General features: G+C 38.9%; 1 protein-coding gene across 2 annotated transcripts; it reads right to left on the minus strand.

Annotated features, from left to right (window-relative positions):
- Window positions 1–1961: 1961 nt before the first annotated feature.
- On the minus strand, window positions 1962–9738 carry LOC149846217 (uncharacterized). Of its 2 annotated transcripts, none has more exons than XM_089996257.1 (10): window positions 9431–9738; window positions 7957–8981; window positions 6948–7027; window positions 6752–6845; window positions 6539–6637; window positions 5346–5438; window positions 5121–5240; window positions 3218–3321; window positions 2580–2652; window positions 1962–2493 (listed from the first exon to the last, which is right to left on the minus strand). In XM_089996257.1, the coding sequence occupies exons 2-10, from the start codon at window positions 8950–8952 to the stop codon at window positions 2431–2433; spliced, it is 1722 nt and encodes a 573-aa protein (XP_089852383.1). In that variant the 5' UTR covers window positions 8953–8981; window positions 9431–9738; the 3' UTR covers window positions 1962–2430. The 2 variants fall into 2 exon arrangements, with proteins under 2 accessions (XP_089852383.1, XP_089852382.1); XM_089996256.1 differs by having other exon boundaries at window positions 7957–9043.
- Window positions 9739–17807: the final 8069 nt, after the last annotated feature.

Here is a 17807-nt window from a genome sequence, read left to right on the forward strand (position 1 = left end):
TCTTTAAATCTTTTTTGTTTTTTGTGAACATAGTGAGTGGATTTATATCAACGAAGAAGTTAATCTCTTGCAAATGCATCTCTATTGTTGATCATGCAGAGATGATACATGTGCCGCAGGATGTTCCATCTGGCTGGGCAGCACAAATTTTCCATACCTCTATTGCCAGGGGCTTTCTATGGAATATTGCAAAGTTGAAGAGATGGAAGATGTCCTAAAGGAAACTAAATTTGACCAAGACATGACTTTGTGGCATCACTGCATCTGTTTGGCTTCGGTGTACTGTTGTTCTTTGAGAATTAATGACATTGATTCGTATGTTGGATAGAACTGCTCAAGGGTGAAGGATGATTGAGAAACTTGAAATGTGAGGCTAATCTTTCAATTGTTGTACGAATATGGCTACAGGACATACGGGCGTACTATTCCTATGTGGTGTCTTGTTGAGAATAGACGCATGGGACACCACATGGGATTAAATTGTAGTATCCCTGTGAAGTAGACTTTCATCTGCAATCAACAATATCAAAGGGATTCTAGTTTCCGAGCTGAAGTTGACTTGCTGGCAGAACTCCACAAGCTTGTTGATAACAGATAATGGTTCAGCTGCCCCCAATCGCCATATCATGAGGATGTACTCCTAGATTCTATAGATTTCCTAGAAAAGCAATATTTCTTGTCTGATGAGAATGGAGCATTTTTTTCGATCTTCATGTTCTCAACAGCATAGAATCTATCAACTGTGTTGGTGATGGGGTGGTTTTCCCTTGGACTATCCAAAAAAAAGAAATCGATCAAGTTACTGTGGGATTTAGTATTTGATTAGTCAATTGGAGAAGTTCGCAACAAATGGGCATCCATGTGCCTTATACAATATACAGAAGTTGTAAATTTGTCAGTTGAATCCTACAATTGTTGCCTTAGCTAAAACTGTATGAGCTGAAATAATTCTGAGTTTTTCTTCATATTGCAGGATCAAAAGTGATTGACTATTGATATCATGTTGTTTGGACAATCTGGAAAAAAAAACCTAAATGGCCACATGTTTTCTGCTTAATCTGGTTTGCTATTTCTATGACACCCCATGTTCTGGCTGTTGCATTTTGTTTTATCTGCGTTGCTATTACGGTAATTGACATTTGACAGATGATATGCCCTCTCATCAAACTTTATGTACTATATCCTTGTTAAACAATGCATGATTGTCATTTACAAAGCCAACGAAAAAAATCTTTTCCCAAATGATGAGATCTCACTTCTAGTTTTATGGTTGCAGAGACCTGCCTTTGTTAACTTCAAAGGTGAATTGTATAGTATAATCTGTCAATGCTTGTAGATGCATATATTTCATCACAGAAAGGAGAAGCTTCAGATATTGGTGCTTATCTATTTACAAAGAGCCTGGCCATGCAAACGAAAGATCCTCTACCACCAAGAATGTTCTCACAAGGAACACCGTGTTCCAAACTGTAATTCTTACTGTAAATGGAAATTATATCATTCCTCATTCTTACAAATGTACTCCCATTCATCTAAATAGAGGAAATTTCTCTTAGCGAATATAAACTCAATGGTATATCACCACTAACAAGTTCTTGAATCCCTACTACCCAACTCATCCCAGATTTTGTAATTTTCTCCGATCATATTTGAAACCTGTATAAAATGCTCAAAAATTTCAGATCATCCTCAATTGCAAGTAGGGTCACAAACTGAATCACCTAACCACTCAGAATTGCGACAATGGCTTCGAATAGCCAACCATTTCTTCACTGTCCTACCAGAAGAGGATTCAGAAGAACCAAATTTAGTGATCCATCCAAAGAACCTCCCCTGGGCCTACTTCACATAATACCTTTCAGCAAGTATGCTATTCTGAAGAATTTATCGATTCAAATTTGCAAACATAAGAAAACAAATGCACTTGCCTTAAGCACAAGGTTCTCAAGAAAATTGTGACATGCAGAGTAGAAAATTTGCCATTTCCTTTATGGAAATTTCTGCCTCAAGCTCAAGCACAGGTCAAAAACCAGCTAGCGTAGCAACATTGACAAGCTCAACCAAAAATCCTGTGTGCTCTCACCAAAGCTAAAACACAATTTTACCAAAACTCCACTCTATAAAAATCTGCTGGGCCGCAGGAGATAATGGCTCTCATAGCTATGCCATCATAACAAGCTGACAACAAAGCATGCTCATCCAGCAGTTGGGACAGTAGTGCACATGACTTGCATGAAGCAGCAGCTTGACCAATGAGAATCTGAGATGTAGGTCGCCGGGCACAAACTGACCTGCAATAGCTCCTGGCAGCAGTTGGACAAGCCAATCCCACAAAACAGCTCTTATACTACTAACCACATAAAAGTATCCCTTCCTTCTGAGCACTGAACTGGTAAAAAGAGCAAATCACAACTCAAATTCCACCAGGGATCAGCCGGCTCTCAAATGAAGAATCTCCTTGGCTGTTCTCTTCCTGAAATAGGGCATATGCTCCTGTAGAGCAAGATGTGAAGACAAAACAGATTAGTCGTTTCTTAGGCAAATGTAAACTTTAAAAGGAAAAACTTTTAAAGATATACCTGGCTGAAAGAGAGTCCCAGCCCTCGGCTATAGAAATCGGTGTACTTGATCATGAACATGCCACAGTCCCATCTGTCAATAAATTTGTCAGCAGAAGCAAGTAAAAGCATCCATTCTAAACCAATAAATACATTTGACAAAGAGCAAGAATCTCTCTCTGGTCACTAAGGGTGTGTTTGATTGCTTGGATCTCAGACATGAGGGATGTGCTTTGTGGTGGGTCCCACATCAAAAACAGTAAAGACCACCTCCACCCCTAGAGAAAAGAAAAAAAAATAGGAAAGCAGGAAAAATAGGATCTGAGATCCAATTGTCAGTTGAAATCCACGTATCTCTAATCCTCAGTTCTCAAATTTGTTTTGAGATTGAAGGGATTCAAATGCACCGCGAAAGAATGGAAACCTTGCCTAGCCTGATTTATCTGACAAACTTAGTTCACATCCTCGTGCCCAAAAGCCCTGTAGCCTGTTGAATAGGCTGGCCCAGTGCCCAGCACAAACACAGATGTCCGACAAAGATGGAACTGAAAACATATATATGAAAAAGACCCTGCCAAACTGCCAGCACAGAACCTGCTGGCAAACCAAATGAAATTAAAGTGCTATATCAGCACCTAAAACCACACAAGCCTTTTTACCCATTCTGTTGTTCAGGCAGGTCGTCCACAAATTCTTGCTCCCATGAAGTAAAGTCCATGACCTTATCACTCTTATCCTTTGCTTCATCTGCAAGGTATCTGGCCTGCCACATGAAAAGAAAAGGCTGTCAAACGGAGAAGGATGTTGCTTCAAGAAATTGGAAATGGATATTCTCATGAGACAACATTAACAAAGTAATGGTTTTCAGTACCAACTCAATCAAGCACACTAACAATAATCCAAGTACTTTTTGGTTGTCAGACCAGTGTTTGGTTTAACCAGAGCCAGAAATGATTTTATCATTAATGCAACTGCAAATTAATACAACACACACACACAAACAAGGTGGTGGCACTAAGAGAGCTGGAGGCAACAATGATAATGGACAGTTCAGTTGATATGCCAGTGAAGATGGACCAGGCTCAGGTTGGATTCCATGAGCCACTCGGACCCACAAGAAAAGCTAAGACTGGCAGGCTTAGATACTATCAGGATCACATCTAGACCTTGTCTCAATCAAGCCAACACTCAAAACAGGGCTGGATTACATATGTAAATCAGTTGGGCCAAGCACACATACACACACACACACACACACACATGAGCCCAAGTGTAGCCGAATTATTTACTGAAGGCCATGCACAGTCCAGGATCAATGAGTTGGGCCTCAAGCTCAAAATGCAGCCTTTTCCAGCCAATGAGTTGAAATGAGCAGTATCTCATTGTTCATGTTTTTTAGTGAATCTAGCCCACATATGTGATCTACATGATTTGCTTATTGGGGATCAGCTTTCAAATCACCAGAATCTAACATGTGCGCAGGTTTTTCTGGTGGTTCAAAACTCAATGGCTGTAAATGCACCAAATTTTTACAATTTAAAAAGAATGTTTTTTTTTGTCAAAAAAAACATGAATCAAGGGTTAATCCCTAACAAATCGACTGTGCTAAGTTGCCAACTAAACACATCTATGGGGTTAGATTGAGTAAAAAAACTTGCACATACAAGTTCCAAGTCATCAATACTATATGAACATCTACACTAAAGATGTTACACACACACACACGTGTATATATATATATATAGAGAGAGAGAGAGATGAGTGTATCGTCGAACACCCAAAAAGTTCAACGTTTTTGCACGCAATCAACAACACAAAAAAAAAATCCGTAAAAAGTCTTTAGTGGTGGTCAGCGAATGCAGCTAAAGAGTTTTTTTATACACCCAGTGTGTGATGGCATGTCCAATTGTTGTGTGTGTGTGTGTATGTGTGTGTGTGTGTGTGTGTAGAGAGAGAGATGAGTAGCTCCTAAACAGTTTATGTCCTAAACCATCCGAAACACTTTCAAAAAACATAGTGGCACATTTTAACAAGAAACCTTGATTTTTATTTCAACATTTTTTTGGTGCAATATGAGCCATTAAAATTTTAGTGCTCTAAAAACATCTAAACATGAAAATTGTTTAATCTAATATATGTTTTCTACTAGGTAAGCTATAGAGAATACCTCTATAAATTCAGATTAAGCAAACACCCAAAACTTCTGCGCTTCAAAGTGGTATAAGAGATAAGGCTGTTTAACATCATCTCTCTCTCTCTCTCTCTCTCTCTCTCTCTCTCTCTCTCTCTCTCTCTCTCTCTCTCTCTCTCTCTCAAGCAATGAAGCTTATCCTCATCATCTTACTGGCTAACCTTGTTCCATTTTACTTTTTAGAAGGGCCATGTCTAGTACAGCAGCTTACACCAATTAGTACTATTCTAGTAGCCCACACTGAAACAGTGCTTCTAAATATCCAGTCAACTGCAACCAGCTAGCTTTGGATGCAAGAGGGGGGGTTGTGCATATATACACGTGCTACACACACTGCTTATCAAAGAACAAAGAAGATCAATGGAGCATACCAATACTTTTAAAGCTTGGGGATCCATGCCTCCAAGTGAATCAAGATACTGGAATTTCTTGTCTTTTATATTTATCACTGCAAGGCACCAATGTATCTCTTTATGTATGGGGACAAAAATCTGCACAATGTCACAGCAGAACAATATTGATAATGCTAAAGAAAAGTAGGAAACTAAAAATGTTAAACAAAGATAACAGCACTAGAAAGGGTAAAACAACTTTACTTTGTCACACTCAATAAGGGCGTACCCCATCTTCTTCTGGGTGGTCCATCTTTTGACTGCTTTGAAATCATAACCATTCTTCCCACAGGCAAGCTGCATAATTGACAGTAAGCTAGTCATATAATGTAAAATCCTGAGCAAAATCAGACATATAGTGCACAATATATTGGCTTCTGAAGTAACATATTGGTTTACTTCATATAGGCCACATTTGGAAATGAGAAAAAATCTCATAGGAAAAGAAAGTTTCCTATTGTTCTTTACTTTTCCTTTGAGTTTGTGTTTGTGTGCATACACACATGCAGACTTTTGAGAGTGCAGCGGTGCATGCGAGCTGAAAAAAAAGGGAAAGAGAATCAAAGCTAAGTGTGGAATAGGAAAGGAAAAACAAGGCCAAGGAAGCAAGAAAAAGACCTAGTAGGAAGTCTAGAAAGTAGAAAGGACAAGGGAGATAAATGAGAAATAAATGAAATATGCCAATATGTATCATACAAAGGTCAACTGAAAGATGTGAGAGAGATGGCAGTCAAGGTTTTCCAAGAAAAACACAGATAGCAAAAGGTCACCCCACGCCAACTCCCTCTTACCAGGTGATGGCTTCAGGTGTTAGAGCAGAAATAAATTTTAAAATTCAAATTGTTAGCAAGAGAAGAGATCTGCCTAAAACAAGATAACCGCCCTTAAACACACTTTTCCACCTAGAACCATTTCCAATAGTTTCCACAATTATGAGAATAACTGACAGACAATGACATGTAGAATACCATGATCCAAATACCTAGTAGATGTGAAGCAATTCCCCAAAGCAAGTTAAAATGTATTTATAATACTTTAAGTCATAATGTATTTTTACCTGCCTGTCCATAGATACCATAGCTCACTTGTCACAGTAAATGACAAAACCATGTCTTGAATAATGTTTAAAAAATATACCTAGGAAGCAATATGATCTCAACTGTAGGATAAGGACTCTTTGAATATAAATGAACCCAAAGGAAACTTTTGTCCTTAGAAGTGTGTGAAACATCGGGCTACAAAAGGGGGCTCAACCAGGAATAAGCTTGGGTCTAAGCAGCAACTTATGATTCCAGAGGAAAATATAAAAACGTGACAAAGAACCTTCCAATCAGGTAATAGTACTTGTGTAATGAAACAATAGAAATTATAGAATACATGAGTTCATATGACCAAACCTTTTTATAGAAAAATGTGTTGAAAAAATGGCAACGCAAAAACTGCTTTGGGTTTCTGATCTCCCTTTCCTTCAATAGCTCAAGGTATAAATTGATGACCTACATAACAAAGAGGCAATGGATCAGATAAGTTTTGGTTTACTCAAAACATCAAAATGCTCCATAATTAGTAAAAACTTAAAGATGTTTTATGAAGGAAAACACAAATACTACCTCATCATTCAACCATGCACCAGGTAGCAAGCATTGCAAGATATTTCTGGTAATCTCAATATTTGAATTTTCATGCATAACCAAACGTTCTCGCCTGCATAATTTAGGCAATGTCAATAAATACTGCAATGGTACACACCAAGCCCAACGTCAGCAGCCACCTCACCCATAAAAAGACCATAGTAAATGTGCATACCTGTTGGGGCCATTCAAAGCAACCGAAACCTCTTCTTCTTCCTCATCCGTAAGAGGAGCAAACGGTTTGTGAAACTCATCCTGGAATAGGATGAATTAACCTTGATGAAGTTATAATGTATGAACAAAAAAATGGTCATCGCTATCTGAAATCATGCGAAAATAAGAGCTCTTTTCACTGACTTAAATAAGAAAATAACGGTGAATTAAATATTAAAAAATGGTGAAAAGCATAAGGCTCTAAATTGTGTGAAAAAGAACCTTCTAAGTGGCAAAGAACCACTTCAAGACACTTTAATTGCACAAAAGATATAGTTTTGACATGATGCTTTAGTAAAGGCACTTCAAAATAATGCATTGTTAACATATTAATGATCCCTATGGTGGCAACCGGCCTTTGTCCCCAGCTCTATTTGATTATTTTAAACCACAATGCCATGAGGTTAATATGGTTCTCTGATAGCCTCAACGAAGTGGGTGGATTTCTTAGGACCTCCTTAGTTTTCTTGTTTAGCCTTTTCTGGTGTTATACTTCATCTGATTAGATTCCATTGTCATGTTGTAACAAGTGTTGAAAGTATTCCTAAAACATTATAGCAATTAGGGAGATTATGATCATGTTGGACATGGACCATAACCCTCAGAGTAATGCACTGATGTAACTAATCTATGATTAGTTCTTTGTGATGATCACACTGGCAGAAATCTCGCCTATTCCTGGGTAGATGAGCTAAAAGGAAAAACATATAAGGACTTTCACGAATATGTGCTTCTAAATCCTATACTCATATCCATCTGAATTTTATGTGTTTGACAATCCTCAAATACATCATTGTTAAAACAGAAAGCCACCTTTCTTAAAAGGTTCCAACAATCGATAACAGTATGTGTAAATAGCAACAAAATGACTGCAACATGTATGCGAAGGAATATGTGAGAAAGGAATAAAAAAATCACGAGTTACAAAATTAAGTGCAACTCAAAAGAAATAGCGGATAAGAAGCTTTTACCTCCTCCACAGGTTTTATCTGTTTCCTGATGAGGCCAAGAGCAGAAAACTTTGCTTCGGTTAATTTAATTTGATGATCAAGACTGCGCAATGATGTCTCCCAATTTTTAGCTATAGACTCTTGCAACTCTTTGTATACGGGTTTCTTCCATCCCTTCTCATCAACACTGCTTGAAGCTGGAGTCGCTATGTTTTCAGCCACACCAATCTTATTATGAGTTGTCAAATCCAATACCATTGGTGGAGAAGGTTGAGAACGGTCATCTAGGTCCACCACAGAGGTGCCAAGGGACTTCTGAGGCACACCAACTGGGGAGACAGGTGACTCCTGGGGTGCATGAACATTAATCATGATGTCAGAACATTTACGACTCGACTCACCTAACCGACCATCAACCATTCTTCTATACACATCAACATCCAAAGCTTCTGTAGGCGAGAGAGAAGCAGAAGAGATCTGATTATCTGATCTAGCAACTGCAATTTTCGAACATTCGCCTGAATCACCAATCGCAGCCTTATCTTTTCTTGATGAGCGTACGAACTCAAGTGCATCGTTCCTAGATCTCATTAACCAACTCTTGCTGCTCATGTAATTCACTGTTCTATTGGAAGGCACGACCTTGTTTCTGTCATCTTTAGTTGGCTCGGACCATGGCTTCCTGGAGTCAGTAGATGAATTTGCTTGTGTCATGTACTTTAATGATCTTTGGGGACCATGAACCTCTCGTGGCAATGGAGGTGGCGGCGGCAATCGGGCCATTCTGGACACAACTGTATTGGTTGCAAATGATAGTTGTGGTGAAGGTTGAGCTGCCAAAGCACGCTCTGAAACAAATCGTGTAGGTGCAATCTTCTGCTTCTTCGTGGGCATGAAATCCTCGAGAATCTCTAACTCAGAAGGATGTGGGGAGGAAAACCCATTCTCTCCTTTTCCACCAAATAAGATCAAGGAAGCTTGGAGGACTCTCTTCCTACTATCTGTTAATGCACCCATTCTCAATACGCTCTACCACCATACAGTTCCTATAAATTGCTCCCAATTAACGACTAACATTTAGAATCACAACTCCTCCCAAATCACCAATCTACTAAAAAAAAGCAACAGAACCTCGCAAATTAGGCAATATTTGTTTCAATTTCTAGAAAGAATGATGCAATTTAAATGACGAAAAAATGACGAAATAGCCAAAAGTATTGAAAAAGACACCGGCATTCAAAACAACCAATTAACCTAGAAATCAGATGGCGGGATTCAAAGCGCAAAACACACAATCTTTATAAATCTAAAACACCAAACTGGGATGAAATCGAGATTGAAAACCCTCATGCGAAATCCACACGCACACACACAAGAAAACACAGGAAAAGAAACAATCGGTCAGGCAGTAGAAACGCCTAAGCCACAGAAGCACGACCAAAAAGCAGAAACGTTTACGAAACAGCAAGTTTTCCAGATAAAAAATCGTACTTACCTCGTTCTACAAACAATAATCCCCCCGATTCCCACGGAATAAAACCTTAGAATCCACGGAACAAACAAAACCACGAAAGGAAATTTCCAGGAAAACACGAACTTGGAAAAGGCGCTGGACGAAAAAAAACACGGCAATGATAAGAAAATCCAAAATCCCGACCGGAAATCCTTCAGAGTGATCGAACACTAGAGGAATCCGGAGAGGGGAAGCAATTGTGGGCAAAATCGAAACCAGATCGCGATTGAATCGAGGGTTTCTTCCCGCCCAAATCGAGAGGCTAAAGTACCCACGAGCGTTCAGAGAAAACGGGTAGCTTTTCCCCATTGAGAGGCTTATATTTATACCCAACCCACCACCATGGACCATGGTCACTACCCGATCCAATTAAGAATTCGGACCCATCGTTCTGGATCGAGTCTTCCAGAATAGACCCTCGCAAATAGTCTACTTTAGGGATGTAAACGGACAGGATTCAGGTTGGATATCCAACCCAATTTGAATTCGTTTAGTCGGATTTGGTAGCAAAAATGGGATTCAATTGATAATCGGATCGGAATTTAATCTTGAGTTTTATATTTGAACCCGACTCTGAATCCGAGTACATGTAAATGTCGGATTTGAAGCAAGTCAAATCCAGGTTTGTAATCCCTATCTGATTCTAAATCCAAACTCAGATCCAATTAGATTAGATCTTATTAAGTCAGATTTGATAATGCCTAGATCCTACCCAAGTCTGACCCGTTTACATCCATTATCCTTTCATGGCTATAACGACCCCAACTCATACAAAAAAAAAATGCATATTTTTTTTAAATCAAATGCGAAAATCTTCCTAAAGACTAGGGCCTTTACAGTTTGAACACAGTTGAGAAACTCGACAAACTAAAAGAAATCTTACACCCATCATCCAAACCATAGCAAACCAATATTATATTAATTCATAAATGATAGAGTCACGAGACAATTAAATAAGAACATCAGAGTGCATAAAAGAAAATAAATAGAAAGAGCATCGCTATTTATAAAAGTCTGCCAAACAATTATGTGAACCCCTCGTAGCTCCTCTCATGAGCAAGTCGTTTCACTGGGTATCTAAAGTTGAGAAAAACACTAAAAGTAGGGTGTTATAATCAAATGAATTTTGTGTATGAATCACTCTAATAAAACAAATAAACATAAAGAATACATATGAGATTCATGCAATAATTAAGAGGAATGTTACTATAATAATTGCACAACGGCAAATAAGCAGTAAGAATATTCATCATGCAATTAATATACAAAATAAGTAAAGAAACAAGTAAATATGCATAATCTAGTGCATAACAAAAGAATGCATGATCTTAATGCACATGCATGAGTAATTTATTATCTTTAATCAAGTTCTCTTTCATATGTATGTCTCTATTAAAATGCATACACATTTAAGTTTCACTTTTTATTATTACCATTACCCGCAGATACACCAAACATGTAAGAATTCTCGAGGTCAAGTAAGGTTTTTAAGGTAACTTAGCATACAAGTTGTATTTTATTACTGGGTTTCAAACTTAGTTGTCGACCAAAACAACATTCAGAACATTAGACCACTCATCTAAGGGTTTTACCAATCGAAGACCAGTCAATCCTTAAATGAGATTTTTTTTTGTTGGTTGGGGGGGGGGGGGTCCTGTTCACACATATTACAGTATCAATAGCATATCCTGGTTCAGCTAAACTTAACCAGGAGGACTGTAATCTGAACTTTGATCAAGCCAAACGAACCTAGATTAAGTCCAAACCCTAATATGCACAAACAGAGCCAAGCCATAGCCAAACTAGTATTCCACCAGACGGAGCCCTCATATCAAGCCAACGGAACCCGGATTGAGTCTGAATCCAAGTGTGCAAAGACAGAGCCCAGCCAAGTCGAACCTAGCAAAAATAAGCCAAAATAGTCTTTCGCCATAAGGGGCCAGGCTAGAGAAATGTGAAGACAGGCTTGGTCTAGACCAATATTGTTAGTATCATTGTGAATCGTTTGATTTGTATTGTATTAGCAAAAAATTGATATAAAACAAAGTTGAATCGGCTTATTTTTTAAATATGTTTAAAAATGGTTTAAATTATTTTTAATATTAATTTAATCTTTTTGTGATGTGTGGCACTAGTTAAAAATTGGCCGATTCAGTTGGATTTCAATCAGAATTGGAACGGGTCAATTCCCTAAAACGTTTTGAAAATCAATTCAGGCTCTGATACGATTCTGGCAACATTAGTCTAGACCCGATAGACTCAAATATTGACCCGGCCCAGATATCTGAACTAAAGTTGACGTGCCCGATGAACTGGATCCAACATTATGATGTAAGTTTGATCGCTACCCGTTCAAATATATATTGAAAATAAAAGGGCAAAAGTTGAGGTCTTCGTTTTGTTGTTCTAGGATTCAGCATGATCTAATGCAATCGGGTCAGGTGCGGGTCCGGTCAACCTTGATGTTGTTCGGTGCAAGAAGGGAGGGGAGAGAAAATTCCAAGAACAAACATGAGGTGTTTTTCCTTTTTGGAAAAAGTTTGGTTTTGATGGTGTTTGAGTTTGTTGTGGGCTTTATAACCCATATGTAAACTCTTACACTTGTTCCTAAGAACAAGGGGTTGGGATGACTACCACACACGCGCGCACGCGCGCCCGTCGTGCCGAGCCGGGCTCCGGTTCAGGTTTAGGTTCGGGTAATTGGCCCTTTAGGGCCATATCCAATCAAGACCAACGTATCCTTTTGCCCCGATTTTCTGTTTTTCCTTGGATTATATAAAGAAAAAGAGTCATGCCTTTTGGAACTCGTGACCCTTGGCAGAGTCACACCCGTTCAGAACTGGTGACCCTTGGCAGAGTCACACCCGTTCAGAACTGATAACTCTTTGCAAGGGTCATGTCTATTCAAAACGGGCAACTCTTCAAGAGTCATGTCCTTTCAAATAAATCTCTTCCACGTCTATATAAACGTGGTTAGAGAGGTTCCAATGAGACGGATGTACATTCTATCATCTCTCTCTCTTGCTTTGCTAAAACTGTGAGGTCTGCAGTTGTAGTTCCTGAGGTTGTTTTCGAAGGGCGATCTACCATCGGCGTGCACCGATCCAGATCACCGAGGCTATTGTATCCTGAGGGAAGGACATCAGACCCTGTTTGCACTGTATGTGGGGGCGAATCTTATCTAAGGGGAGTACTTTCGTATGCCTTAGCCTTTTACACAATATTAACATGCTTTCGTTATTTTTATTGTGTTTTATGCATCTGTTTGTTCATTTGCTGTTGTCTGGATTTTGGTTTTATGCGTAAACCGTCATGCTTGCTCCATGTTCTTGTTTCGATCGACTGTCAATCATGATTTCCATATTGTTGTATTTCATGCTTTATGTCATGATGTTGATTGTGAAACTGCGTTATCTGAAATATGATCCAACAAATGTCACAAAGAATCTTGATTTTGAAAAAACAGATTGTATTTTGGATCCAGTTGTGGTATGAGACCGTGGTATTGGACATGATGAAAACAGGAAAATGTATTGAATTTTCAAGTGAAAAAGCAAATAAGCAGGTCGGTGTAGGCCTGACTCCGACTCAGATCCGAAACTCTCGCTTGTTTATCTGATCCCGATCTGAACCAGCGTTCTGAATCCCACATGGATCTGGATACATACCATATGTGCCCTTCAATATGAGGTGGATCTAGTTAGAGTTCTGACCATTTGTGATGCGACCCCACTCCACCCAAGACCCCACTCCACCCAAGACCTACAGCCTAACAAAACAAAACCTTATTGAACTTGATACAGATCCGACCCATTTTCACGCAAACACATATGAGTGGATAGGAGACCCAGCAACAATTTCCTGACCCAATCCAACTCCCTGAAGCCCAGTGAACTATATATCTATCGCATCCCCCAGGGAGTCGCCAAGCTTCTAGTTACGCAGGGGTGACACCCATGAGATTTGAACCAAGACTGCCGTCTAACAGTCTTAGGTCCCATCCACTATGCCAAACCCCTTGGGTTATATACTTTTGTGCTTTTAATACTTTATATCTAACAACGTTCTGATATTTTGGAACTTTTTAACACGGCTGTGGTTGTGCGGGGGGGGGGGGGGGGGGGCTTGATCTTAGATTATATATGTTATTTAATACAGATAATTTAACAGATAATTGGAGGTACTATCTAGTTGAAATCTTACGTGCAAGTTATGTTGACTCAATCTAACCTTGTAGACGTGTTCATCATGCTCAATTTAATGGGAGTCGACCCTTGGATTATGTTTTTTTAGTTGGAAAAAACTAGTGCATTTACAACCGTCTATTTTTGCATCGTCAGAAAACACTGTATACAAGTTGGATTCTAACGAATCAGAAGCTGGTTTTCACTAAAAATGGTGTTATTCAAACTACAATCAAGAGAGAAACAAATCATAAGATAGAGAGAAAAAAGAAAACAAGAGAATACACGAGATTTACGTGGTCCACGGGGGAAAGGAGGAGCAAAATCCACAAGCAAGATGTGAGAAATACAGATCTCTTAAAACCCTAATTTGCAATACACCCAAAACTCTCATACCCACTCTCAGTGGCTATATATATATATATGATGAGTGGCATAAAAACATACATGGTACAAAGGGGGAAATTATAAAACTAAACAGGTCCATACTTGGGGCTCCACCCCCACAGAGAGGTTTGTGGTGTGTTCTGGTCTCAGCCTAACAGCCTGAAATTCCCATCATACGATCACCACAAATATTTTCAGATCGGGTCATGGATCATAACACGTCCAAAATTCTAGACACACAACAAACGGCGTGTAGATCACATCCATGTGATCATTTGGACAAAAAAAAAGTTTTCTAAGTCATTTGCACATACAAATGATTGTATAAATATATATATATATATATATATATATATACAACAACAAACAACAACAACTACGCCTTCATCCCAAAACAATTGGGGTCAGCGATATGAACCAAAAAAGAAATTCATTTTGGGTCTTCCACATGAATCCTTTTCCTCCAATCATTTCTATCCAACGCCATGTCCTCGATGAGGTTCAAAGCATTCATATCCTTTCCTATCATCTCCATCCAAGTCTTCCTAGGCCTACCCCGACCTCTTTTAACTAATATATTTTCCCATTTCTCCAACCTTCTAACTGGAGCATCATTAGGCCTTCGCCGAATATGTCCAAACCACCGTAAACGATTCTCTCGCATCTTATTTTCAATGGGTGCAACACCTACCTTCTTACGTATCTCTTCGTTCTGAATCTTATCTTTTATTGTATTTCCACACATCCATCTAAGCATCCGCATCTCAGCTACACTCATTTTTTGAATATGATGTCTCTTGGCAGCCCAACATTCCGTACCATATAGTAAAGCGGGTCTAATAGTCGTCCTATAAAACTTTCCCTTCAACCGCAATGGCATTCTACGATCGCACAACACTCCAGTAGCACTTTTCCATTTCATCCACCCAACCTTTATCCTATGATTTACATCTCCATCAATTTCTTCATACTTTTGAATGATGGATCCCAAATATTTGAAATAATCATTCACCGGTATATCTTGCTCACCAAGCTTCACTACACTCCCATCACTACTTCGTTGCTTACTAAACCGACATTCCATATATTCAGTCTTACTCTTACTCAACTTAAAACCTCTAGCTTCCAATGTCTGTCTCCATAATTCTAACTTAGCATTAACCCCAGCTCTAGACTCATCAATCAAAACAATATCATCAGCAAACAACATACACCACGGTACATTTTCTTGAATTGATCTCGTAAGCTCATCCATCACTATCGCAAATAGGAAAGGGCTTAAAGCAGATCCTTGATGTAACCCAACCGTTATCGGAAAATTGGTTGTCACCCCTCCACAAGTGCGGACATTGGTTACTACTCCTTCATACATATCTTTAATTATACTAATGTACTTGAGAGAAACACCTTTCTTCATCATTGTCCACCAGAGAACGTCCCTAGGTACTCTATCGTATGCCTTCTCTAAATCAATAAAAACCATATGCAAATCTTTGTTCCTCTCTCTATATCTTTCAATAAGTTGTCTAAGAAGATGTATAGCTTCCATAGTTGATCTTCCAGGCATAAAACCAAATTGATTCTCCGATATCATGACAACCTTCCTCAACCTAGACTCAATCACCCTCTCCCAAAGTTTCATAGTATGACTCATGAGTTTTATACCACGATAGTTTGTGCAATCTTGTATATCACCCTTATTCTTATATAAAGGCACCAAAGTACTCTTCCTCCACTCATTAGGCATCTTATTTGTTCGCCAAATCAAGTTAAAAAGATTTGTCAACCATTCTAAACCTTTCTCTCCCAAGCATTTCCAAGCCTCGATAGGTATACCATCTGGGCCAACTGCCCTTCTTAATTTCATTTTCTTCAAAGCCTCTGCAATTTCTTTCTTTTGAATCTTGCGCATGAAGTCACGATTTATCTCATGAAAAGGAATGGAGAAGTCTCCAAGATCTTGAGCATGACTATCATTAAATAGCTTATCAAAATAATCTTTCCATCTCTCCTTAATCTCCTCATCTTTGACTAAAACCCTTTGCGTTTCATCTTTGATACATCTAACCATACCCAAATCCTTCGATTTCCTATCTCTCATCTTTGCAAGCCTATAAATATCCTTCTCGCCTTCTTTGGTATCCAACTTGTCATAAACCTCCTTATATACCTTAGCCCTCGCGTTTCGAACAACTTTTTTAGCTTCCTTCTTTGCTATCATATACTTCTCCAAATTCTCATTATCACGACTCTTACTTAGATTTCTATAACACTCTCTTTTAACCTTAATAGCTAATTTGACATCCTCGTTCCACCATGATGTATCCTTACCTAGTGGTGCACCGCCTTTAGACTCACCCAATACCTCCTTAGCTACTTTTCTCATACCACCCGCTATCTTATTCCACATTGATTCTGAATCCTCCTCGAGACACCAATCAACTTCCTTAACTACCTGCTCTACAAACATTCCTTGTTTAGCTCCTTTCAGTGCCCACCACTTAATTCTAGGATCTATCCTATGTCTATCCCTTTTGCGGCATTGTCTAATTCTAAGATCTAAAATTAAGACTCTATGTTGTGTAGCTACACTTTCTCCTGGTATAACCTTACAATCGATGCAACAACCCCTATCTCTCTTTCTAAGTAGGAAAAAACCTATCTGACTCGTATTAACCCCACTTTTAAATGTTACTAGGTGAGACTCCCTCTTCCTAAACCAAGTGTTTGCTAAGATCATATCATAGGACAAACAAAAATCTAAAATCCTTTCTCCACTTTCATTTCTTTCTCCTATACCATAGCCTCCATGGATATTCTCAAATCCATCCCTACTAATGCCTACATGTCCATTAAGGTCACCGCCGATGAAAAGCTTTTCTCCATAAGATGTCTCTTGTACTACTCCATCTAAATCTTCCCAAAATTGATGCTTAATGGAATCATCTAAACCTACTTGAGGTGCATAAACACTAATAATATTAATAATATCCGCACCTAATACTAATTTAATAAGTAAAATTCTATCACCCTTCCTACAGACCTCAACTACATTATCTATAAACTGACGACTCATAGCAATCCCTACTCCATTCCTATTCCTATTTATTCCTGTATACCAAATCTTATATCCCCAAGGTTCTATCACTTTAGCTTTCTCACCTACCCATTTGGTCTCTTGAAGACATAAAATATCAATCTTTCTCCTACACATAACATCTACTAACTCTACCAACTTACCAGTTAAAGACCCTATGTTCCAAGTGGCTAACCTAATTTTATGGTCTTGGACTAACTTCTTTACCCCCACCCGTCCAACAAAGTGAGGGAACCCTTGCCTATTTGACACCACACCCGGGCGCCGGTGTGACGCGTCGCTTCTGGGCGACGACCTAGCAACCCTTGCACATTTATCGCTGCCTCCGGGCCTAGAGAGTACAGCGTGTCGCTCAGTAGGGAACGCCCCAACAAAATTCTCATATTGGTTCATTTTCATAGGATATGACAAAGTTTTTATGCTGGCTGTCACAGGCCTACCGCAACCCTCCTCCTTTATCCGGGCTTGGGACCGGCAGTGTATAACTACACAGGTGGAGTTTGGATAGTTGCATACAGTGTCGCAATGAATACTTCAAGTCGTAATTGATAGTTCTAATTCTGAAAATTTTAGCTTTCTCGAGAAAATCTCGGAGAAAATGTCAGCACAAGTAAAATATAAACTATAAATAAACATATATAAATATTATAAAAATACTACAAAAGTATTGTGGTGCAACAACATCACAATA

Source organism: Nuphar pumila, chromosome 2 (assembly GCF_984573655.1).
Source record: "Nuphar pumila chromosome 2, dmNupPumi1.hap1.1, whole genome shotgun sequence".
Classification (NCBI taxonomy): Eukaryota; Viridiplantae; Streptophyta; class Magnoliopsida; order Nymphaeales; family Nymphaeaceae; genus Nuphar; species Nuphar pumila.

Coding starts and splice junctions, on each gene's coding strand:
- LOC149846217 (XM_089996257.1), bottom strand. CDS start 8,952: ATGGGTGCATTAACAGATAGTAGGAAGAGAGTCCTCCAAGCTTCCTTG. Junction 3,322..5,120: donor CCCAAGCTTTAAAAGTATTG/GTATGCTCCATT, acceptor TTCATGTGGCAG/GCCAGATACCTTGCAGATGA. Junction 2,653..3,217: donor CTGCCTGAACAACAGAATGG/GTAAAAAGGCTT, acceptor ATTTATTGACAG/ATGGGACTGTGGCATGTTCA.